The following is a 25,204-nucleotide window of genomic DNA, read 5'->3' on the forward strand; positions in this document are numbered from 1 at the left end:
TTTTTCGGAATGCTTGGACGTTTCACTCAGATAATATGTATGCACATTAAATGATTGAGTGAACCCAAACTTCAAACCTTGTTTTTTTAATAATTTCTTACGCTGCTGAATTTCCTCTGCGTTCAGTCAAGTGCATGCAATGCTTATTGTTGCTAAATTTTAACATATTATATATCACTTTCAAGCTTAGGAAGTGAATTTTCAAGCTCAGAAAGCATCTCAGTATTCATTTTGATCGACTTATTCTTGGTTTTTGCAGTTTGGGGTGGAAGATCACAAATGCCGCGTCACCTCTTATGCAAACCCCTAGTGTACTCATTGAAGACAAACACTGATGGCCCCAAAAAAAAATATGAGCAAATGAAATATCAACATCAAAAAAATAAAAATATAATTTTTGCCTAATATGCCATACGCAAAATCATTAAAAGATAACTTAATTGCACTTTTAAGAGTGTATTTTTCAAAATCAACCAAAAATCGACGAGTGAAGGGGCATTCCCAAAATAAATGAGTAATAGTAAAATAATCAAAGTTAAGAGAGTGAATGTTTTTTTTTTTAGTTTTTATATTGATTAACAAACAGGTGCTCAACTGTGCGAAGGAATTTTTAAAACTTGTTCTTCTTCACCATGTGTCGACAATCTTGCTAGACCATGAAGAGACACATGAACTCCAATATGAGGTCATTCTTAACAGGTACGTGAACTCTGGGAGGAGAGAGGAAAAATGGATTAATGTCTTCTCAAAGGACATGACTGAGTGATATGGAGGAATTGGAACCCTGGCCCTATTGTTTCAAGTCTAGATACTTAACCACTGAGCAACTAATATAGTATGTACTGTTTATACCAGGGTCCTTGCATTTCTATTTGGCTCTTTGCTTATTTTCACTTGGTATTTGTTTGTATATTATGGATTTCTTTAAGAAGCAAATGAATGGACACTGAATTGAACATACTGTACCTGTGCAGGTACCCACTTCTGCGTCAAAACTGTAGCCTTCGGTACAATCACAGTAAAAGCTACCTGGAACATTCATGCACTGACCAAACACACAGATATGAGGGGAGATGAAGCATTCATTAATGTCTGGTTTTGAAAGAAAATAAAACAAATAATGCACAGCAATCAATATCAGCATGAACAAATGAATGTAAAGATCAAATTGATGAAATCATCTGTGTAGCTACATTAACTATTAATACAGGGATGGAACACAACATTTCAAAAGGACAAAATGAAAAAAAAAAAGTGAGCACATTTTATGGTTTAACTTAATTTTTTTCATGCAGGATTTGAAAATCATTGAAAATACAAGAGAAGAAAGAGTAAAGTAATTATTTAATTATTTCTATGTAAATATTTTCCTTGTTTCACTCTGTTCAGAGAAGATCTTTATGTGGTTCCATGATTTTTGCTCTGGCGACAGTTTCTCTGCTCTAAATTCCACACGCAAATAGAGTGGCCAACTAATGTACAACTCTGGGTTTAACACTAAACCCAACCCTCAACCTAAACATAAAACCCAATCGCCACCCCAATCCTAGATCTTAGACGAAATTAAGGCCGGGGCAAGTGTTGCATTAACAAATGTGAACTATCATCCCAAAACCAGCAATACGTCACCAGGAAAGTTTCTCTGTAAAAAGCCAAAATAGTAATTTAGTCTCCAAAAAACAAAAATTAAAAATGGCTTATCCAAAAGAACAATTCCTCTTTTTCATACCGTCAAAATTCAAAGGCGTGAAGTTGAATACGATGAAAGACACAAGAGTTTCTAGGACACTACTTTTTCGGAATGCTTGGACGTTTCACTCAGATAATATGTATGCACATTAAATGATTGAGTGAACCCAAACTTCAAACCTTGTTTTTTTAATAATTTCTTACGCTGCTGAATTTCCTCTGCGTTCAGTCAAGTGCATGCAATGCTTATTGTTGCTCAATTTTAACATATTATATATCACTTTCAAGCTTAGGAAGAGAATTTTCAAGCTCAGAAAGCATGTCAGTATTCATTTTGATCGACTTATTCTTGGTTTTTCGCAGTTTGGGGTGGAAGATCACAAATGCCGCGTCACCTCTTATGCAAACCCCTAGTGTACTCATTGAAGACAAACACTGATGGCCAAAAAAAATTATTAGCAAATGAAATATCAACATCAAAAAAATAAAAATATCATTTTTGCCCAATATGCCATATGCAAAATCATTAAAAGATAACTTAATTGCACTTTTAAGAGTGTATTTTTCAAAATCAACCAAAAATCAACGAGTGAAGGGGCATTCCCAAAATAAATGAGTAATAGTAAAATAATCAAAGTTAAGAGAGTGAATGTTTTTTTTTTTAGTTTTTATATTAATTAACAAACGGGTGCTCAACTGTGCGAAGGAATTTTTAAAACTTGTTCTTCTTCACCATGTGTCGACAATCTTGCTAGACCATGAAGAGACACATGAACTTAAAAATGAGGTCATTCTTAACAGGTAAGTGAACTCTGGGAGGAGAGAGGAAAAATGGATTAATGTCTTCTCAAAGGACATGACTGAGTGATATGGAGGAATTGGAACCCTGGCCCTATTGTTTCAAGTCTAGATACTTAACCACTGAGCAACTAATATAGTATGTACTGTTTATACCAGGGTCCTTGCATTTCTATTTGGCTCTTTGCATATTTTCACTTGGTATTTGTTTGTATTTTATGGATTTCTTTAAGAAGCAAATGAATGGAAACTGAATTGAACATACTGTACCTTCGCAGGAATCTCCTTCTATGTCAAGCAAGTAGCCTTGGTCACAATCACAGAGGAAGCTACCTGGACCATTAATGCACTGACCAAACACACAGATACCAGGGGAGTTGGAGCATTCATCAATGTCTGGTTATCAAAGAAAAGAAAATTAAAAAATGCACAGCAATCAATATCAGCATGAACAAATGAATGTAAAGATTAAATTAATGAAATCATCTGTGTAGCTACATGTAACAATTAATACAGGGATGGAACACAACATTTCAAAAGGAAAAAGTGAACACATTTTATGGTTTAACTTAATTTTTTTCATGCAGGGTTTGAAAATCATTGAAAATACAAGAGAAGAAAGGGTAAAGTAATTATTTAATTATTTCTATGTAAATATTTTCCTTGTTTCACTCTGTTCAGAGAAGATCTTTATGTGGTTCCATGATTTTTGCTCTGGCGACAGTTTCTCTGCTCTAAATTCCACACGCAAATAGAGTGGACAACTAATGTACAACTCTGGGTTTAACACTAAACCCAACCCTCAACCTAAACATAAAACCCAATCGCAACCCCAATCCTAGATCTTAGACGAAATTAAGGCCGGAGCAAGTGTTGCATTAACAAATGTGAACTATCATCCCAAAACCAGCAATACGTCACCAGGAAAGTTTCTATGTACAAAGCCAAAATAGTAATTTAGTCTCCAAAAAACAAAAATTAAAAATGGCTTATCCAAAAGAACAATTCCTCTTTTTCATACCGTCAAAATTCAAAGGCGTGAAGTTGAATACGATGAAAGACACAAGAGTTTCTAGGACACTACTTTTTCGGAATGCTTGGTCGTTTCACTCAGATAATATGTATGCACATTAAATGATTGAGTGAACCCAAACTTCAAACCTTGTTTTTTTAATAATTTCTTACGCTGCTGAATTTCCTCTGCGTTCAGTCAAGTGCATGCAATGCTTATTGTTGGTCAATTTTAACATATTATATATCACTTTCAAGCTTAGGAAGTGAATTTTCAAGCTCAGAAAGCATCTCAGTATTCATTTTTATCGACTTATTCTTGGTTTTTCGCAGTTTGGGGTGGAAGATCACAAATGCCGCGTCACCTCTTATGCAAACCCCTAGTGTACTCATTGAAGACAAACACTGATGGCCAAAAAAAATTATTAGCAAATGAAATATCAACATGAAAAAAACAAAAAATTATTTTGCCTGATATGCCAAATGCAAAATCATTAAAAGATAACTTAATTGCACTTTTAAGAGTGTATTTTTCAAAATCAACCAAAAATCGACGAGTGAAGGGGCATTCCCAAAATAAATGAGTAATAGTAAAATAATCAAAGTTAAGAGAGTGAATGTTTTTTTTTTAGTTTTTATATTGATTAACAAACGGGTGCTCAACTGTGCGAAGGAATTTTTAAAACTTGTTCTTCTTCACCATGTGTCGACAATCTTGCTAGACCATGAAGAGACACATGAACTTAAAAATGAGGTCATTCTTAACAGGTAAGTGTACTCTGGGAGGAGAGAGAAAAAATTGATTAATGTCTTGTCAAAGGACATGACTGAGTGATATGGAGGAATTGGAACCCTGGCCCTATTGTTTCAAGTCTAGATACTTAACCACTGAGCAACTAATACAGTATGTAAGGGAAGGCGGGGTAAGTTGTGACAGTTTTTGCTTTTTGCATGTTAGAATTGATATGATTAATAATCTTGTCGAAATAAGTACCTTGCCTTAAATTTAATTCTTCTGAAATATTTTCCACCTATATATAACTTTCTATCCCCACACTGAAAGTCATCGTGACCTTTGAAAAAAACGATGTCAAATGGCTCAACTTGCCCCATATATGGGGTAAGTTTGAGCCACCTTCTGGGGTAAGTTGAGCCACAAAAACTATGTACAAAATGTATGAGGGGAGAACCAGCATGTCAATTTTTTGTTTGAAGTCTTTTTACTTGCTAATTCTCTGTAAATACTAAAATCCTTTAAAAGGAAAAGAGCAGTCATGTAAATTTGCTCCTTTCAGCCAGCATTTCAATCAATTTTTATGGTTTGTTTGTTTTTTAAGATACATTACCATAGGAATTACCATGGCTCAACTTGCCCCATGCTGTTTGGCTCAACTTACCCCAGTCCGAACTTAGTGCGATAATTTTGTATCCACACATTTATTATGCATCCATTATATAAGAGACTATGACAAGAATGATGATCCATACCTGGGCTAATAATGTTGTTATCATGTCTTTATTATATTTAAAGACGTGTGTGTTTATAAAGCACTTATCTATTTCACACTCTTTTTTACTTCTTTGGCTGAAATTCATCTTTTTCCTCTAAAAAACTAGTTTTTGTTTCAAAGTTGAAAACAATGTGGTGGGGATAGGGGTTATGCTATGGGTCATCGATACATGACACCACCACAATGTCTGACTCATTCATTATTGGCCTGGGGCTGGTGGCTCAACTTGCCCCTATGCTCAACTTACCCCGCCTTCCCCTACTGTTTATACCAGGGTCCTTGCATTTCTATTTGGCTCTTTGCTTATTTTCACTTGGTATTTGTTTGTATATTATGGATTTCTTTAAGAAGCAAATGAATGGAAACTGAATTGAATATACTGTACCTGTGCAGGTACCCACTTCTGCGTCAAAACTGTAGCCTTCGGTACAATCACAGTAAAAGCTACCTGGACCATTAATGCACTGACCAAACACACAGATATCAGGGGAGTTGGAGCATTCATCAATGTCTGGTTATCAAAGAAAAGAAAATTAAAAAAATGCACAGAAATCAATATCAGCATGAACAAATGAATGTAAAGATCAAATTGATGAAATCATCTGTGTAGCTACATGTAACAATTAATACAGGGATGGAACACAACATTTCAAAAGGACAAAATGAAGAAAAAAAAAGTGAACACATTTTATGGTTTAACGTCATTTTTTTCATGCAGGGTTTGAAAATCATTGAAAATACAAGAGAAGAAAGAGTAAAGTAATTATTTAATTATTTCTATGTAAATATTTTCCTTGTTTCACTCTGTTCAGAGAAGATCTTTATGTGGTTCCATGATTTTTGCTCTGGCGACAGTTTCTCTGCTCTAAATTCCACACGCAAATAGAGTGGCCAACTAATGTACAACTCTGGGTTTAACACTAAACCCAACCCTCAACCTAAACATAAAACTCAATCGCAACCCCAATCCTAGATCTTAGACGAAATTAAGGCCGGAGCAAGTGTTGCATTAACAAATGTGAACTATCATCCCAAAACCAGCAATACGTCACCAGGAAAGTTTCTATGTAAAAAGCCAAAATAGTAATTTAGTCTCCAAAAAACAAAAATTAAAAATGGCTTATCCAAAAGAACAATTCCTCTTTTTCATACCGTCAAAATTCAAAGGCGTGAAGTTGAATACGATGAAAGACACAAGAGTTTCTAGGACACTACTTTTTCGGAATGCTTGGACGTTTCACTCAGATAATATGTATGCACATTAAATGATTGAGTGAACCCAAACTTCAAACCTTGTTTTTTTAATAATTTCTTACGCTGCTGAATTTCCTCTGCGTTCAGTCAAGTGCATGCAATGCTTATTGTTGCTCAATTTTAACATATTATATATCACTTTCAAGCTTAGGAAGTGAATTTTCAAGCTCAGAAAGCATCTCAGTATTCATTTTGATCGACTTATTCTTGGTTTTTCGCAGTTTGGGGTGGAAGATCACAAATGCCGCGTCACCTCTTATGCAAACCCCTAGTGTACTCATTGAAGACAAACACTGATGGCCAAAAAAAAAATTATTAGCAAATGAAATATCAACATGAAAAAAACAAAAAATTATTTTTACCTGATATGCCAAATGCAAAATCATTAAAAGATAACTTAATTGCACTTTTAAGAGTGTATTTTTCAAAATCAACCAAAAATCGACGAGTGAAGGGGCATTCCCAAAATAAATGAGTAATAGTAAAATAATCAAAGTTAAGAGAGAGAATGTTTTTTTTTTAGTTTTTATATTGATTAACAAACGGGTGCTCAACTGTGCGAAGGAATTTTTAAAACTTGTTCTTCTTCACCATGTGTCGACAATCTTGCTAGACCATGAAGAGACACATGAACTTAAAAATGAGGTCATTCTTAACAGGTAAGTGTACTCTGGGAGGAGAGAGAAAAAATTGATTAATGTCTTGTCAAAGGACATGACTGAGTGATATGGAGGAATTGGAACCCTGGCCCTATTGTTTCAAGTCTAGATACTTAACCACTGAGCAACTAATACAGTATGTAAGGGAAGGCGGGGTAAGTTGTGACAGTTTTTGCTTTTTGCATGTTAGAATTGATATGATTAATAATCTTGTCGAAATAAGTACCTTGCCTTTAAATTTAATTCTTCTGAAATATTTTCCACCTATATATAACTTTCTATCCCCACACTGAAAGTCATCGTGACCTTTGAAAAAAACGATGTCAAATGGCTCAACTTGCCCCATATATGGGGTAAGTTTGAGCCACCTTCTGGGGTAAGTTGAGCCACAAAAACTATGTACAAAATGTATGAGGGGAGAACCAGCATGTCAATTTTTTGTTTGAAGTCTTTTTACTTGCTAATTCTCTGTAAATACTAACATCCTTTAAAAGGAAAAGAGCAGTCATGTAAATTTGCTCCTTTCAGCCAGCATTTCAATCAATTTTTATGGTTTGTTTGTTTTTTAAGATACATTACCATAGGAATTACCATGGCTCAACTTGCCCCATGCTGTTTGGCTCAACTTACCCCAGTCCGAACTTAGTGCGAAGAAACATTATAAAATATATTAACACATATTCTGAAACAAATCAATTCAAGGTACGTTTATACTTTTAGAACCGCACGAATCACCAGTCGTGTGGAGAGCTATATATACACGTATCTCATAAACAGCTTCATAAAAAAAGCACACACCAAAAGAAGGAGAAAAAAGGCATAACTTTCAAAGGGGGGGGAACACTTGCGTTTTAAACGCATTTTTAATCACAAATTAACCTGGCATATAGGATGCACAAGGACCCTCACACATTCATTCACATCTACAGGTAATCAAAATAAAGTAAAACACACACAGATAAAAATGGGAATATTGCAGAGGATACTAAAATACATGTACATATGTAGCAAATGAATGGAAACTGAATTGAACATACTGTACCTGTGCAGGTACCCACTTCTGTGTCAAAACTGTAGCCTTGGGTACAATCACAGTGGAAGCTACCTGGAACATTCATGCACTGACCAAACCCACAGACATCAAGGGAGTTGGAGCATTCATCAATGTCTGGTTATAAAAGAAAAGAAAATTAAAAAATGGACAGCAATCAATATCATTATGAACAAATGAATGTAAAGATCAAATTGATGAAATCATCTGTGTAGCTACATGTAACAATTAATACAGGGATGGAACACAACATTTCAAAAGGACAAAATGAAGAAAAAAAAAAGTGAACACATTTTATGGTTTAACGTCATTTTTTTCATACAGGGTTTGAAAATCACTGAAAATACAAGAGAAGAGTAAAGTAATTATTTAATTATTTCTATGTAAATATTTTCCTTGTTTCACTCTGTTCAGAGAAGATCTTTATGTGGTTCCATGATTTTTGCTCTGGCGACAGTTTCTCTGCTCTAAATTCCACACGCAAATAGAGTGGCCAACTAATGTACAACTCTGGGTTTAACACTAAACCCAACCCTCAACCTAAACAAAAAACCCAATCGCAACCCCAATCCTAGATCTTAGACGAAATTAAGGCCGGAGCAAGTGTTGCATTAACAAATGTGAACTATCATCCCAAAACCAGCAATACGTCACCAGGAAAGTTTCTATGTAAAAAGCCAAAATAGTAATTTAGTCTCCAAAAAACAAAAATTAAAAATGGCTTATCCAAAAGAACAATTCCTCTTTTTCATACCGTCAAAATTCAAAGGCGTGAAGTTGAATACGATGAAAGACACAAGAGTTTCTAGGACACTACTTTTTCGGAATGCTTGGTCGTTTCACTCAGATAATATGTATGCACATTAAATGATTGAGTGAACCCAAACTTCAAACCTTGTTTTTTTAATAATTACTTACGCTGCTGAATTTCCTCTGCGTTCAGTCAAGTGCATGCAATGCTTATTGTTGCTCAATTTTAACATATTATATATCACTTTCAAGCTTAGGAAGTGAATTTTCAAGCTCAGAAAGCATCTCAGTATTCATTTTGATCGACTTATTCTTGATTTTTGCAGTTTTGGGTGGAAGATCACAAATGCCGCGTCACCTCTTATGCAAACCCCTAGTGTACTCATTGAAGACAAACACTGATGGCCCCAAAAAATTATGAGCAAATGAAATATCAACATCAAAAAAATAAAAATATAATTTTTGCCTAATATGCCAAACGCAAAATCATTAAAAGATAACTTAATTGCACTTTTAAGAGTGTATTTTTCAAAATCAACTACAAATCGACGAGTGAAGGGGCATTCCCAAAATAAATGAGTAATAGTAAAATAATCAAAGTTGAGAGAGTGAATGTTTTTTTTTTTAGTTTTTATATTGATTAACAAACAGGTGCTCAACTGTGCGAAGGAATTTTTAAAACTTGTTCTTCTTCACCATGTGTCGACAATCTTGCCAGACCATGAAGAGACACATGAACTCCAATATGAGGTCATTCTTAACAGGTAAGTGAACTCTGGGAGGAGAGAGGAAAAATGGATTAATGTCTTCTCAAAGGACATGACTGAGTGATATGGAGGAATTGGAACCCTGGCCCTATTGTTTCAAGTCTAGATACTTAACCACTGAGCAACTAATATAGTATGTACTGTTTATACCAGGGTCCTTGCATTTCTATTTGGCTCTTTGCTTATTTTCACTTGGTATTTGTTTGTATATTATGGATTTCTTTAAGAAGCAAATGAATGGAAACTGAATTGAATATACTGTACCTGTGCAGGTACCCACTTCTGCGTCAAAACTGTAGCCTTCGGTACAATCACAGTAAAAGCTACCTGGACCATTAATGCACTGACCAAACACACAGATATCAGGGGAGTTGGAGCATTCATCAATGTCTGGTTATCAAAGAAAAGAAAATTAAAAAAATGCACAGCAATCAATATCAGCATGAACAAATGAATGTAAAGATTAAATTAATGAAATCATATGTGTAGCTACATGTAACAATTAATACAGGGATGGAACACAACATTTCAAAAGGACAAAATGAAGAAAAAAAAGTGAACACATTTTATGGTTTAACTTAATTTTTTTCATGCAGGGTTTGAAAATCATTGAAAATACAAGAGAAGAAAGGGTAAAGTAATTATTTAATTATTTCTATGTAAATATTTTCCTTGTTTCACTCTGTTCAGAGAAGATCTTTATGTGGTTCCATGATTTTTGCTCTGGCGACAGTTTCTCTGCTCTAAATTCCACACGCAAATAGAGTGGACAACTAATGTACAACTCTGGGTTTAACACTAAACCCAACCCTCAACCTAAACATAAAACTCAATCGCAACCCCAATCCTAGATCTTAGACGAAATTAAGGCCGGAGCAAGTGTTGCATTAACAAATGTGAACTATCATCCCAAAACCAGCAATACGTCACCAGGAAAGTTTCTATGTAAAAAGCCAAAAAAGTAATTTAGTCTCCAAAAAACAAAAATTAAAAATGGCTTATCCAAAAGAACAATTCCTCTTTTTCATACCGTCAAAATTCAAAGGCGTGAAGTTGAATACGATGAAAGACACAAGAGTTTCTAGGACACTACTTTTTCGGAATGCTTGGACGTTTCACTCAGATAATATGTATGCACATTAAATGATTGAGTGAACCCAAACTTCAAACCTTGTTTTTTAATAATTTCTTACGCTGCTGAATTTCCTCTGCGTTCAGTCAAGTGCATGCAATGCTTATTGTTGCTCAATTTTAACATATTATATATCACTTTCAAGCTTAGGAAGTGAATTTTCAAGCTCAGAAAGCATCTCAGTATTCATTTTGATCGACTTATTCTTGGTTTTTCGCAGTTTGGGGTGGAAGATCACAAATGCCGCGTCACCTCTTATGCAAACCCCTAGTGTACTCATTGAAGACAAACACTGATGGCCAAAAAAAAAATTATTAGCAAATGAAATATCAACATGAAAAAAACAAAAAATTATTTTTACCTGATATGCCAAATGCAAAATCATTAAAAGATAACTTAATTGCACTTTTAAGAGTGTATTTTTCAAAATCAACCAAAAATCGACGAGTGAAGGGGCATTCCCAAAATAAATGAGTAATAGTAAAATAATCAAAGTTAAGAGAGTGAATTTTTTTTTTTAGTTTTTATATTGATTAACAAACGGGTGCTCAACTGTGCGAAGGAATTTTTAAAACTTGTTCTTCTTCACCATGTGTCGACAATCTTGCTAGACCATGAAGAGACACATGAACTTAAAAATGAGGTCATTCTTAACAGGTAAGTGTACTCTGGGAGGAGAGAGAAAAAATTGATTAATGTCTTGTCAAAGGACATGACTGAGTGATATGGAGGAATTGGAACCCTGGCCCTATTGTTTCAAGTCTAGATACTTAACCACTGAGCAACTAATACAGTATGTAAGGGAAGGCGGGTAAGTTGTGACAGTTTTTGCTTTTTGCATGTTAGAATTGATATGATTAATAATCTTGTCGAAATAAGTACCTTGCCTTGAAATTTAATTCTTCTGAAATATTTTCCACCTATATATAACTTTCTATCCCCACACTGAAAGTCATCGTGACCTTTGAAAAAAACGATGTCAAATGGCTCAACTTGCCCCATATATGGGGTAAGTTTGAGCCACCTTCTGGGGTAAGTTGAGCCACAAAAACTATGTACAAAATGTATGAGGGGAGAACCAGCATGTCAATTTTTTGTTTAAAGTCTTTTCACTTGCTAATTCTCTGTAAATACTAACATCCTTTAAAAGGAAAAGAGCAGTCATGTAAATTTGCTCCTTTCAGCCAGCATTTCAATCAATTTTTATGGTTTGTTTGTTTTTTAAGATACATTACCATAGGAATTACCATGGCTCAACTTGCCCCATGCTGTTTGGCTCAACTTACCCCAGTCCGAACTTAGTGCGATAATTTTGTATCCACACATTTATTATGCATCCATTATATAAGAGACTATGACAAGAATGAAGATCCATACCTGGGCTAATAATGTTGTTATCATGTCTTTATTATATTTAAAGACGTGTGTGTTTATAAAGCACTTATCTATTTCACACTCTTTTTTACTTTTTTGGCTGAAATTCATCTTTTTCCCTCTAAAAAACTACTTTTTGTTTCAAAGTTGAAAACAATGTGGTGGGGTTAGGGGTTATGCTATGGGTCATCGATACATGACACCACCACAATGTCTGACTCATTCATTATTGGCCTGGGGCTGGTGGCTCAACTTGCCCCTATGCTCAACTTACCCCGCCTTCCCCTACTGTTTATACCAGGGTCCTTGCATTTCTATTTGGCTCTTTGCTTATTTTCACTTGGTATTTGTTTGTATTTTATGGATTTCTTTGAGAAGCAAATGAATGGAAACTGAATTGAACATACTGTACCTTCGCAGGTATCTCCTTCTATCATGTCTATGTTAAGCATGTAGCCTGGGTCACAATCACAGAGGAAGCTACCTGGAACATTGATGCACTGACCAAACACACAGATACCAGGGGAGTTGGAGCATTCATTAATGTCTGGTTATCAAAGAAAAGAAAATTAAAAAATGCACAGCAATCAATATCAGCATGAACAAATGAATGTAAAGATTAAATTAATGAAATCATCTGTGTAGCTACATGTAACAATTAATACAGGGATGGAACACAACATTTCAAAAGGACAAAATGAAGAAAAAAAAAGTGAACACATTTTATGGTTTAACGTCATTTTTTCATGCAGGGTTTGAAAATCATTCAAAATACAAGAGAAGAAATAGTAAAGTAATTATTTAATTATTTCTATGTAAATATTTTCCTTGTTTCACTCTGTTCAGAGAAGATCTTTATGTGGTTCCATGATTTTTGCTCTGGCGACAGTTTCTCTGCTCTAAATTCCACACGCAAATAGAGTGGCCAACTAATGTACAACTCTGGGTTTAACACTAAACCCAACCCTCAACCTAAACATAAAACCCAATCGCAACCCCAATCCTAGATCTTAGACGAAATTAAGGCCGGAGCAAGTGTTGCATTAACAAATGTGAACTATCATCCCAAAACCAGCAATACGTCACCAGGAAAGTTTCTATGTAAAAAGCCAAAATAGTAATTTAGTCTCCAAAAAACAAAAATTAAAAACGGCTTATCAAAAAGAACAATTCCTTTTTTTCATACCGTCAAAATTCAAAGGCGTGAAGTTGAATACGATGAAAGACACAAGAGTTTCTAGAACACTACTTTTTCGGAATGCTTGGACGTTTCACTCAGATAATATGTATGCACATTAAATGATTGAGTGAACCCAAACTTCAAACCTTGTTTTTTAATAATTTCTTACGCTGCTGAATTTCCTCTGCGTTCAGTCAAGTGCATGCAATGCTTATTGTTGCTCAATTTTAACACATTATATATCACTTTCAAACTTAGGAAGTGAATTTTCAAGCTCAGAAAGCATCTCAGTATTCATTTTGATCGACTTATTCTTGGTTTTTGCAGTTTGGGGTGGAAGATCACAAATGCCGCGTCACCTCTTATGCAAACCCCTAGTGTACTCATTATAGACAAACACTGATGGCCCCAAAAAATTATGAGCAAATGAAATATCAACATCAAAAAAATAAAAATATAATTTTTGCCTAATATGCCAAACGCAAAATCATTAAAAGATAACTTAATTGCACTTTTAAGAGTGTATTTTTTCAAAATCAACCACAAATCGACGAGTGAAGGGGCATTCCCAAAATAAATGAGTAATAGTAAAATAATCAAAGTTGAGAGAGTGAATGTTTCTTTTTAGTTTTTATATTGATTAACAAACAGGTGCTCAACTGTGCGAAGGAATTTTTAAAACTTGTTCTTCTTCACCATGTGTCGACAATCTTGCCAGACCATGAAGAGACACATGAACTTAAATATGAGGTCATTCTTAACAGGTACGTGTACTCTGGGAGGAGAGAGGAAAAATGGATTATTGTCTTGTCAAAGGACATGACTGAGTGATATGGAGGAATTGGAACCCTGGCCCTATTGTTTCAAGTTTAGATAGGGCCTACTTAACCACTGAGCCAGTGTAGGAAAGAAATAAGGGCAACGGGTAATCCCCCTCCCCACAACAGATTATCATAATCATTCTAATGTCTTCAACAGCCTTAACATATTTTGAAAAGGTTCGGACACAAAGAGAAAAGGTGACCAACTTACCGATACATATCCGACCGTCCCCTATGAACCCTTGATTACACTCGCACTCGTAGAAACCTATGTTGTTCACACAATGAGCATATTCATGACATTCATGAATGGCGCTTTCACACTCATCCACATCTTCGGGCAAAAGAGAAAAAAAAGGTGTTACAATTATACTGGTGTTAAACTATAAGTACACCTAACACTAATTTTCTTCAATAGATAAATCGCAGGTATTTATTTCATGTTGGAGCTTGTCACGTTTGGAAAATGCAAGAATTCATCATTATTGATTTAATTTGTATATATATTAAAACCCCTAAAATGAGGTGTGTAGTTTGAAACATAAAAGGTATTAAGAGAGAAATAGATAGAGATAGAAAGAATGATAGAGAGAAAGAGAGGAGGGGAGAATGTGCCATTGATGGTTGAGTGATCAATCCAGGTGCCTGGTGTTCAATAGAGTGCTAGTTGTATTGTGTGTAATGCCTTTTGCCTAGCAATGAAAAGGAAAGTGGTATGGCATTAACAATTGTTAATGAACCTTACACATGTTTTGCATGACTCTTTTATATTAGCCTATGTATGTAGATAGATAGCCGTTGCTGCTGTATTAGGAGAGTAGTGAGAAGACACACCCTATGAATCTGTCTTGGTGTGCAGAGGTGTGCATTACGAGTTCTAGCCCAGAGATGGCTGGACTATTTTTCTGGTGATAATTTTTTTGAAAGCCAGAAGATGGCACTTTTCGTTGAAAGGTCTTCTTGACACTTTAATTTCCAAGTTTGTCCCCTACACGACCATCGGTGAGTGATTATTGTGATATTGTTACTACTAAGAAATGTAACTTTGTAAAGCGATGTATTCTATAAAAGTTTAATTGGGCATTGAAAATGGTGGAAGCCCGATAAAATAATAATAAGATAAATCAAAATTCTATCAAACAAAGGAGATTTTCTACAGAAAGATTATTTTCATCTAGTTTGAGTGCTGTAAAAGAAATGACTTTTAATTGTCGTTTACTTCGAAGAGAACACATAGTATATATTTGTTTGTGCCTTTAATTGTTTTGTACTTTAGATGGCACATTACTCAGAGCTTGGGATTTTGAAAACGCCGTTGTGTCCTTCCAAATGTCCATGAAGATTGGTCAAGCAACATTCGAACATTCGAACCAAAGTACATGGCGTCGTAGAGTGGACACTGTCACTAGTTGAACTTTCATCACATCATGGTGAGCTGTATCGATTCAAATTAAACTGATGAACAATGACTCTATTTGCGAGATTCACTACTTCACACTTTTGAAATTGATAACGAAGCCAGTGATAAGTTTTGTCAACAAGTTATTTGTCCCAAATGCTATTATATTGGCAAGATGTATTACATGGCCAGTGAAACCATTACAACTTGTGTTTAGTCGGATTGTACAGTGTAGTTTGGGAGTTTATTGACTCTCTGCATGGAACCTGTGGGTATTTCTGATCCACATCCATAGTTGAATTAAGAGGATTGTGAGTTTAGAGAGGATGGTCAGTGAGATATGTGGACAGTACAGGTCCACTACTCATATTTTCTGACGGATCAATATTTCTAAGAGAATTGTCACTTAGAAATTGGAGTGTAGTCATGGTAGTGAGGACTTACAAATAGTAACTCAAGTGTTCAATTATCATTTAGAACTTGGAGTGTAGTCATGGTAATGAGGAATTACAATTAGTACTCATGTGTTCAATTTTATCTCGGGATTGTTAATACCTTGAATCCCACACTTATACTGATAGTTGGAATTAACTATGATTAAATTTGACTTGTGGAGCTCGTAAATGGCATGTGTCTCATATCCTTATTTTGTATTATGCGTACCATGTGACAGAGCTATATACCGTGGTTATATAGTATAAGTAGTTAGAAAAATAAACTTGACTGCAAGTTTCTCATCCATTGCAATTAATTCTCAGCTAAAGAAATGGTTAAGAAACATTATAAAATATATTAGCACAAATTCTGAAACAAATCATTTCAAGGTACGTTTATACTTTTAGAACCACACGAATCACCAGTCGTGTGAAGAGCTATACATACATGTATTTCACAAACAACCTCCTCCCCCCCCAAAAAAAAAAAACCCAAAAAAGGAGAAAAAAGTCTCCGCTTTCAAAGGGGGGGGGGACTTGCGTTTTATCGGCATTTTTCATTATAAATTGTAAATTTGACTTTCGAAAGGAGGGGCGGTCAGCCAGTCTCTCAGATGCATTGGACATTGTGATAGGGCCCGTTTGCCTGTGATCTTTCTTATAAGTTTTGAAGGTAAACTTCAAACCAGATCATATTAACACATCATGTTAAATTTGTTAATCAGGACCTACAACGACATGCCTAGGCCTACAAGATTTTTTTTAATATTCATCCCTTCCAAATCATTACTAAATACAAGTCATTATTATTGTATCAAAAAGTTATGACCAAAGAAAAAGCAATTGGGAATGTATATCGTTGGCCTGCATAATTGTAGGATATAATATGCGCTATACATATAGCTATATAGGCATATTTTGTCCTCAGTTCTGTTTTTTAAAAAAAATCCATGTAAACTTTCATCCAATTTAATATTATAATTATGATAATAATAATAATAATAATTTATATACCGGAAATTTTATAAAGGAAAGTATAAATACTTGCACAACAAAATGTACCGAAACTAATACTACAATTTATAACTAGTTTTCACCGGATCATTAATAGAGAAATGCCATCAAATTGGCCTATAAACATCATTTGATCAATTTAAGATTTAAAAAGATGAGTTTTAAGGATAACTTTAAATGTAGTAACAGAATTAGCATTACAAATGTGTAGGGGAGATTGTTCCAAAGAAATGCAGCTGCATAAGAGATATCTCACGCTGACCGTATTGTTTGTATGAGAGCGAGAAAGAAGAGATTGAGAAGCAGAACTCGAACTGGCTGATATCGAGGAAGGAGTTCAGAAATGCAGTACGAAGGAGCTACATGTAGACCATGATATGACTTAAAAGCAAGAAGATTTTTTTTTAGGTAATACGAGAGGTAATAGGAAGCCAGTGGAATTTACGGTATCCACTCGTGAATGGAAGCGCCCCCCCCCCCCCCAGCGGCCTCCTCTGGAAGGAACAAAATGTGGTTCTGGAAGCTCGTCCTAAATCAGATATATCGGTGCTACCGAATAGCAACCAGAATTTTGCACTCGAAACACACATTGAATGTTTCCTTTACGGATGCGAAACTTAAAAAAAAATCTCATGTCACACAACTTGCATGGCAGCACAGTGTTTTATTCTTTCCTCCGCCAATAAGGGTGGGGGCGCCTTGCCCCCCCCCCTCCGGATCCGCCTTTTCTTTATGAATACACATAATACGGTCACATTCCTTGATACCTATCATAAACAGTATACTACAATTTTTTTAAAGGGGTAGTTTAATGGAGTATACATTCATTTCTTTAAAGAGCCACCCGAACTTTTCTTCTTCTCTTGTTGCATGGAGAGTAACACATCACTGGTTTTCATTTCATACTTGCCTGTATAAATTGGGAGAAAAATGATGGAACATAAAATTAAGGCCCTGCTGTGTGTTCATTTTATATTAAGTTTCAATATTCTATCATTAATTTTAAATTCAGATAATTGATACATCAAGTATGATAATTAATTCGAGAATTTACTATTTGTTACGGATTACATAACAAAGGAGTTCACTTTAGGAAGGTGTTCATAGGAAGCTGGTGTACGTCACACACATTGAAGCTGAAACAATATCGTCTTTCATTTTCCATAAATACACGCCAGCTAACCTTAATGGATTATTTTATCTTCGAATTTTGTTATTCCAAGTTGACTGTAATCTAAACTCTAAAAAAGCACGGCATTGCTGGATAGGGAGCGGTAGCAAATTAATTTTTTCCCACAAAAGTTCCGAACCTCGATATGAATATTCATGATTGCGTCTTTTGAATAAGATTGCACATGCTCTTGGACTTCTTTACAAATCTTTAGAAAATTGTGGTCGTTTGCGTTGCATGCCATGAATGAATCAGCACCCTCAAATTGCCGGTACCCTTAGGCCTTGGGTACATATATTCTTTATTAAGACTAACTTGTATATTTTTAATAAGCATCTACACACAATTTGATATAAATATGGGAAATGAAAACATTTCATTAATATCTTCACTTACCCTTTTTTAGGGGTGACAAAAGATAACAAATTAACATGGCATGAACACATTGGTATCATGTATAACAAAGTTTTTAAAATATTACGATTCTCGCCAAAATTCATATGATGACTATGTACGGTTCTATTACCTTCAAACACTTCTCAAATAAACATACTTTTCTCATTGCGTAAAAGGCTGTCCGTATCATTACAAAGTCCTCTTATCTTGCCCACTCATTTGAGATCGTTACTACAACTGGTATTTATCTTTAATTCCGAACTTTACGTTTGCCTACTAGTCAGGAAGCATTTGTCATGATTTACCGGCTACTTCAATAAATTGGCCTAATCTGATTTTTCACTTTTGTGTGATTGGTGACATCACAAGGGACAACTTTCAACTTGGTGACAAATTTCTAATGGTCACCTTGACCATATTAGGGGTCAAAATAAGGTCAACATGGGTCAATTTTTGAAATTGCCCCAATTCTGTCGACTGACACATCGAATTGTTTGTCTTGTTATACTAAACATGCTAAACAAGAAAACGTACACAACTTAATACTTTTGACCTCCCGTCAAAAAGTTATGACCGAAAATGACAAAAGGTCAACGAACATTTGGTAAATGGCAAATTACAATGATAGTGTTAAGAAAGCTCTTTTCCCATAGTTTTATACATGTGTGCACTTTTTCATTTTCGATTTTGCTAAGTCAATCGTCAGAAGTCCTTATCCAGAAGATATAAAGGGTCAAGAGGTCAACAGGGAATGGTAAAAAGATCAACAAAATACACCAAATTTTAGAATTTTTCGTGGGGTCTTTATTTAAAAGTCTCCATCTCATGTATAAAGGGGTCAAATGTGCTTAATTAGGAACAAGATAGATACACAAATATAGACGCCAAATACATTCAATGTGGTATCATGGTATTTCATGAATACCTCGAAACGACTTGATAAACGTGGAGCGTTGTGGCCAAGTTGATTAGTCTTCGGACTTTGAAACAGAGGGTCGTGGGTTCGAATCCCAGCCACGGCGTAATTTCCTTCAGCAAGAAACTGATCCACAATGTGCTGCACTCAACCCAGGTGAGGTAAATGGGTACTGGTAGGAAGTAATTCATTGAAAAGCTGTGTGCGCTATGAACGCTTAGCTTGGCCGGTAATATATGAGCACCTTGAGCACCTAGCAAGGTGGATATGTGCGCAATATAAATACCCCATATTATTATTATTATCATAAACCCTTATGCCCTTAAAATCTCATCATCTTACACAGCAAAAGCTGTGGTGTTAACCTGTGTACATAGAGGACCACACCAGTTATTTTACACCGGTGTTAAATTGGTGGTGTTAGTTTTACACCTATAGGTGTTATTACAACACCTTTTGTTGTTACATTTACACTCTTTGGTGTTACGTCTAATCTCTAGGGTGTAATTTTAACACCTCAGAGTATGGTCCTCTATTAACACCAATTGGTGTCAGTTTCAACACCGCTGTTTTTACAGTGTAATGATGTGGTTAGTGCAACCAACTCGTTCCGAGTTTTGTTTATTTATTTAGGAATTCAATTCAAGTTCAATTAATTTTCAGTTCACTAGTCTTTGATATCTAAAGAAGTATTTCTTTCATTTGCTTTGTACAGAATATTTTACTTAACAGAAATTATTGTAATGCATTGGGGTTTAAGTATAATACTATGTTAACAGAATAAACACATCGATTGATCAGTGCTCCCAGCTCTTGAGAAAGATGCCTAACATTTCATTCGGATTCACTTGCAAATAAGATAGTGAGGTTAGGATTGAGGATGATAAGTTGGGCTCCAATTGCTCCTCAATTAGTTTTAATGTATGACGGTTATTATTTATGTCAAAGAGGCAACATCGTGCAGACATGCTCATTGTAGTCATGGGTGTCCATTATGCTGATGTGACATATTCTCACCATTACTCGATCTCAGGAGCCAAGAAAGACTACACACTTCTGGTGCAAGTGCTGTTCTGAGCTTATCACTGGGGCCCTCTTGCATTTTGTAAAGTGAAATTGAAGGATATTGTGCATATATACTTTTGGTCAATTATATTTATTTTTCAGTAAAAATGCAAGTCTTCACAATATCTGGGGGAAAGTACCCCCCCCCCCCCCTCCCTGCGGTATGGCCTTGGTTTATTTTAATGAAATATATGTGAATTATTCTTTCTAGAATCCATATAGTTCAGCCCGGGGGGGGGGCCACTTACATTGACGAGTGGATACCATGTTCCGCGACCAAAAAACACGTAAAAAGGGTGTCTTTTTCACGATAGGGCACGTTACGTACGTAACGTGATAAGGGTGTCAAAAACACGAAAATTATGAAAAAAAGGGTATCTATTTCGCTAGGAAAATTACGTGTTTAGGGTCGAATTTGCGGGGATGATTAAACAAAATCAAAATGTTTTATAAAGGATGTCCTTTTTGCCCGCGATTTGCGCGATGTGTAGAAGGGGGGTCGTACTAAACCAAATAAGGTAAATCCGACGACCGAAGGACCCGTAACAATAAAACATTCCTGTACTTGTTTAGGGGTTCATTTCAGGAATATTTGCCAAGAGTATCGATTTGTTTCCTATACTTGTAAAGGGTATATACGCCAATACTTGTTAAGGGGTGCATTTTCAGAATATGGAAATTACGTGTTTAGGGTGCTTTTCGAGACCCCATGGTCGCGCATGGTATCCACTCGTGAATGGAAGTGCCCCCCCCCCCCCGGGAGTTCAGCAAGTAGGAAAAAACAATAACGAAAAGCAAATCTGCATCTATGCGCATCACTATCGTGAGAACTGGAATTTAGTTTAGTTTCACGTTATGCTCTGGGGGAAAAAAGCATACTATTGATAAAATAGTACAAGTTGTGCTAATGGCAGCACATAATCAGAAATGTGTAGTCCTTCTTGGCTCCAGAGATCGAGTAATGGTCAGAATATATAACATCAGCATGATGGACACCCATGACTGACTAGTAATGAGCATGACTGCACAATGTTGCCTCTTTGTCACAACTCAGAAATAATATTACCGTCACACATTGAAATTAATTAAGGAGCAATTAGAGCCCAACTTACCATATCATTCTCAATCCTAAACTCATTATCTTATTATTCTTAAGTTAATCCGGATAAGATGTTAGGCATCTTTCTAATGGCCTGGTCACACCGCTCGAGCGTTGTTGGAGCGGTAGGGAGAGGGGGTCGAATTTCGCTCACAAAATTGGGGAAAAAATTAAAAACAAAAATCGAAAACAAAATAAAAACAATCGAAATCGAAAATGGTGAACGGTAGCGAGCGGTGATGATTTTTTTTCTCTCCGCTCCACGACCGCTCCAACAACGCTCGGGCGGTGTGACCAAGCCTTTAGGAGCTGAGACCACTGATAAATCGATGTGTTTATTCTGTAAACATAGTATCACACATTTAATATACCCCAATACATTGCGATAAATAATGTTGATTAAAATATTCTGTACAAAGAAAATGGATGAAATGTTTATTTGCATACCAAAGACTAGTATATTGAAAATGAATTGAACTTGAATTGAATTCCTAAATCAAGAATCTCGGAAAGAGCTAGTTGCACTCATAACATCATGAAAATGATACGATTCTAAGGGCATTAACTAGGGTTTGTTAAGTCGTTTCAAGGTATTCCTGCTATACTATGATACCACACTGAATGTATCCAAAGTCTATCTCTGTTTATCTTTTTTGTTCCTAAGTGAGCACATTTGACCCCTTTTTTCATCTAACGGATAATGTCTTCATAAATAGAGACTTCAGACTTTTCAATAATAATTTCAATGATCATTTAGATCTTCTGGATAAGGACTTCTTAAGATGAATTTATCAAAATCGAAATTAAAAAAGTACACACATGCAAAAAAAAACCCGAAAAAAATTAGCTTTCTTACCTTCAGTGTAATTTGCCATTAAACGAGAGTTTGTTTACCTTTTGAAATTTCCGGTCATAACTTCTTAACGGGAGGTCACAGGTATATAATTGTGTACATTTTTTGTTCAGTATATCAAGACAAACAATTTAATGTATGACTCAACACAATTTGACCCCTACTGACCCCATTTTGACCCCTCACAAGGTTAAGATGACCATTAGAAATTTGACACCAAGTTGAAAATTGTTCCTAAGTGATGTCACCAATCACATAAAAGTGAAAGGTCAGACTTTGCCAATTTGTCGAAGTAGATGCTAAAATAAATGATAAATCCATTATTGTTCGAAATAGACATGAAATGAAATACTCCGAAAATTTCCTTTGCCCAATTGATCGTGGGCCCGACGGCCGCTGTGCAGCGCCAGATCGACGAGGCTCTATATCCCTTTAATCGTTGAACGCCAAACAGGGTAGCAGTAATTCCCATCTTTTAACGTCTTTTGTTCTGACGCGGTCGGGGTTTAAACCCCCGACCTCCCGGTTGTGAGACGGACGCTCTACCAACTGAGCCAACACACCGGTATTCTTAAGAAGTCCTTATCCACCGGTAGATGACATATGCGAATCCATGACACATGCTCCGGCGACGATTGCTCCTGTGACAAATGCTCCCGAAAAATGCGACATTTGCTCCTCGACATTTGCTCCGCCGCCATTTGCTCCGCTGACATTTGCTCCGCCGATATTTGCTCCGCCGACTATTGCTCCGCCGACATTTTCTCCGCCGACTGTTGCTCTGCCGATAGTAACTCCGCCGACATTTGCTCCACATTTAGCGACAAATGCTACCCGAACGACACATGCTCCGGCGACAATTGCTCCGCCAATATTTGCTCCGCATGTAGGGACAGTTGCTCCACCGACATTTGCTCCGCATGTAGGGACAAATGCTCCGCCAATAATTGCTCCGTCCACAATTGCTCCATCGACAGTTTCTCGGCATGTTGCTTTAAAAATGTTAGTTTTACGATCTGAACTTTAACATTTTCTGCTCGTGCTGCACGCTTGCAAATGTTAAATTATCAGTTACCTTTATTATTTTCGTGTGTTCCATAAAGTTTTCAAAATATCCCTTTGCAGATCTGATTGTCAAAACGTATCAGCTAGCGCTGCACGCTCGCAATTTGATTGGCAAGTAATGTATGTCTCAACATTGATTATACAACAAACTTCTTAACACATTTCGTGACAATCTATCAAAAGTTTCGGCTCGCGATTTGAACTTGCATTAATTGTTAAAAATGTATTTGCTCATGCATCTCATTCATGATTACCAAAGTTCTTGAAATGTCCAGTTTTCAGGCCATGATTTCGTGCCCTACTTAGGCATATTAGCTTAATAAATAAGATAAATAATTTTATGATTAAATTGTCCCTATTGTTTCATCTCGCACTTAGCAAAAGGAATAGTGATGATTTGTCCTAATGATGTCCCGGTCTCTTGTCAAAACCTAAAGTAATAATAATGAAAAATATTAGCTGTTTTTAAGTACGATCCATATCCACCTCACAATTTTCCTACAAATTGCTTGAAATATAGAGCTGAAATACACCCTTTTTTATTGATTTTCATGATGTAAGATATAAATATGCCTAGTTTATAGGTCTAAATTTGAATGACACGCGAGCATGTTTCATCAGATACGCAACTTGTTCTCTATTTAAATCATTATCCAGTTTCAGATTACAATATCAACAATTTTCTGCTCGTGCTCTGTTCTTGCATTATTATATAGGAAGATCCCCAATTACTCATTTACAAAACGTGAATAGAGTATCTCGTTTTAGGTCTTAAGGCCGGGTCACACCGGCCGAGCGTTGTTGGAGCGGTCGTGGAGCGGTAGGGAGAGAGAGTCGAATTTCGCTCACAAAATTGGGGAAAAATCGAAAACAAAAAAACAGCAATCGGAATCGAAATTGGTGAATGGTAGCGAGCGGTGATGTTTTTTTCTCTCCGCTCCACGACCGCTCCAACAACACTCGGGCCAGTTTGACCAGGCCTTTAAGGCATGGTCACACCGCCCAAGCGTTTTTGGAGCGGTCGTGGAGCGTAGAGAAAAAAAATCATCACCGCTCGCTACCGTTCACCATTTTCAAATTTCGATTTTTTTTTTCTCGATAATTTCCCCAATTTTGTGAGCGAAATTCGACCCTCTCTCCCTACCGCTCCACGACCGTAGCTCCAACAACGCTCGGGCGGTGTGACCAGGCCTTTAATCTCGAAATTTTTTGAAAGGGAGAAATAATCGAGACAAAAGCGCTGATGGGAAATTTAATTTGAGCCAAACTATTTCTTTCCGCTGAGCAATTCAATTAGGAATGTTAAGAATATATAATAATGATAATGACCATACAGCTTTGGAGAAAAAGCGTTGTTAGTTTTACACCAAAAAAAATAATTTTTCGGTGGATGGCATTTTCGGCGGAGCTATTATCAGCGGAGCATTTGTCCCTACATGCGGAGCAAATTTCGGCGGTGCAACTGTCCCTACATGCGGAGCAAATATTGGCGGAGCAATTGTCGCCGGAGCATGTGTCGTTCGGGTAGCATTTGTCGCCGGAGCATTTGTCGCTAAATGTGGAGCAACTGTCGGCGGAGCAACTGTCGGCGGAGCAACAGTCGGCGGAGCAACTGTCGGCGGAGCAACAGTCGGCGGAGCAAATATCGGCGGAGCAAATGTCGGCGGAGCAAATGTCGGCGGAGCAAATGTCGAGGAGCAAATGTCGCGGAGCAAATGTCGCATTTTGGGGAGCATTTTTCACCGGAGCAATCGTCGCCGGAGCATGTGTCGGGTTACCGACATATGCTGCCTGA

General features: G+C 36.3%; 1 protein-coding gene across 1 annotated transcript in view; it reads right to left on the reverse strand.

Annotated features, from left to right (window-relative positions):
* The window catches only part of LOC121417692 (oncoprotein-induced transcript 3 protein-like), a 61,226-nt gene extending 47,752 nt beyond the window's left edge, over positions 1 to 13,474 (reverse strand). The window contains exons 1-2 of the mRNA XM_041611426.1: positions 13,423 to 13,474; positions 12,409 to 12,543 (exon numbers count right to left, since the gene is read on the reverse strand). Coding sequence (XP_041467360.1) covers positions 12,409 to 12,543; positions 13,423 to 13,474 — 187 coding nt within the window. The remainder of the gene's footprint in view (positions 1 to 12,408; positions 12,544 to 13,422) is intronic.
* Positions 13,475 to 25,204: the final 11,730 nt, after the last annotated feature.

The sequence above is a fragment of the Lytechinus variegatus genome, chromosome 6 (assembly GCF_018143015.1).
Source record: "Lytechinus variegatus isolate NC3 chromosome 6, Lvar_3.0, whole genome shotgun sequence".
In the NCBI taxonomy this organism is placed as follows: domain Eukaryota; kingdom Metazoa; phylum Echinodermata; class Echinoidea; order Temnopleuroida; family Toxopneustidae; genus Lytechinus; species Lytechinus variegatus.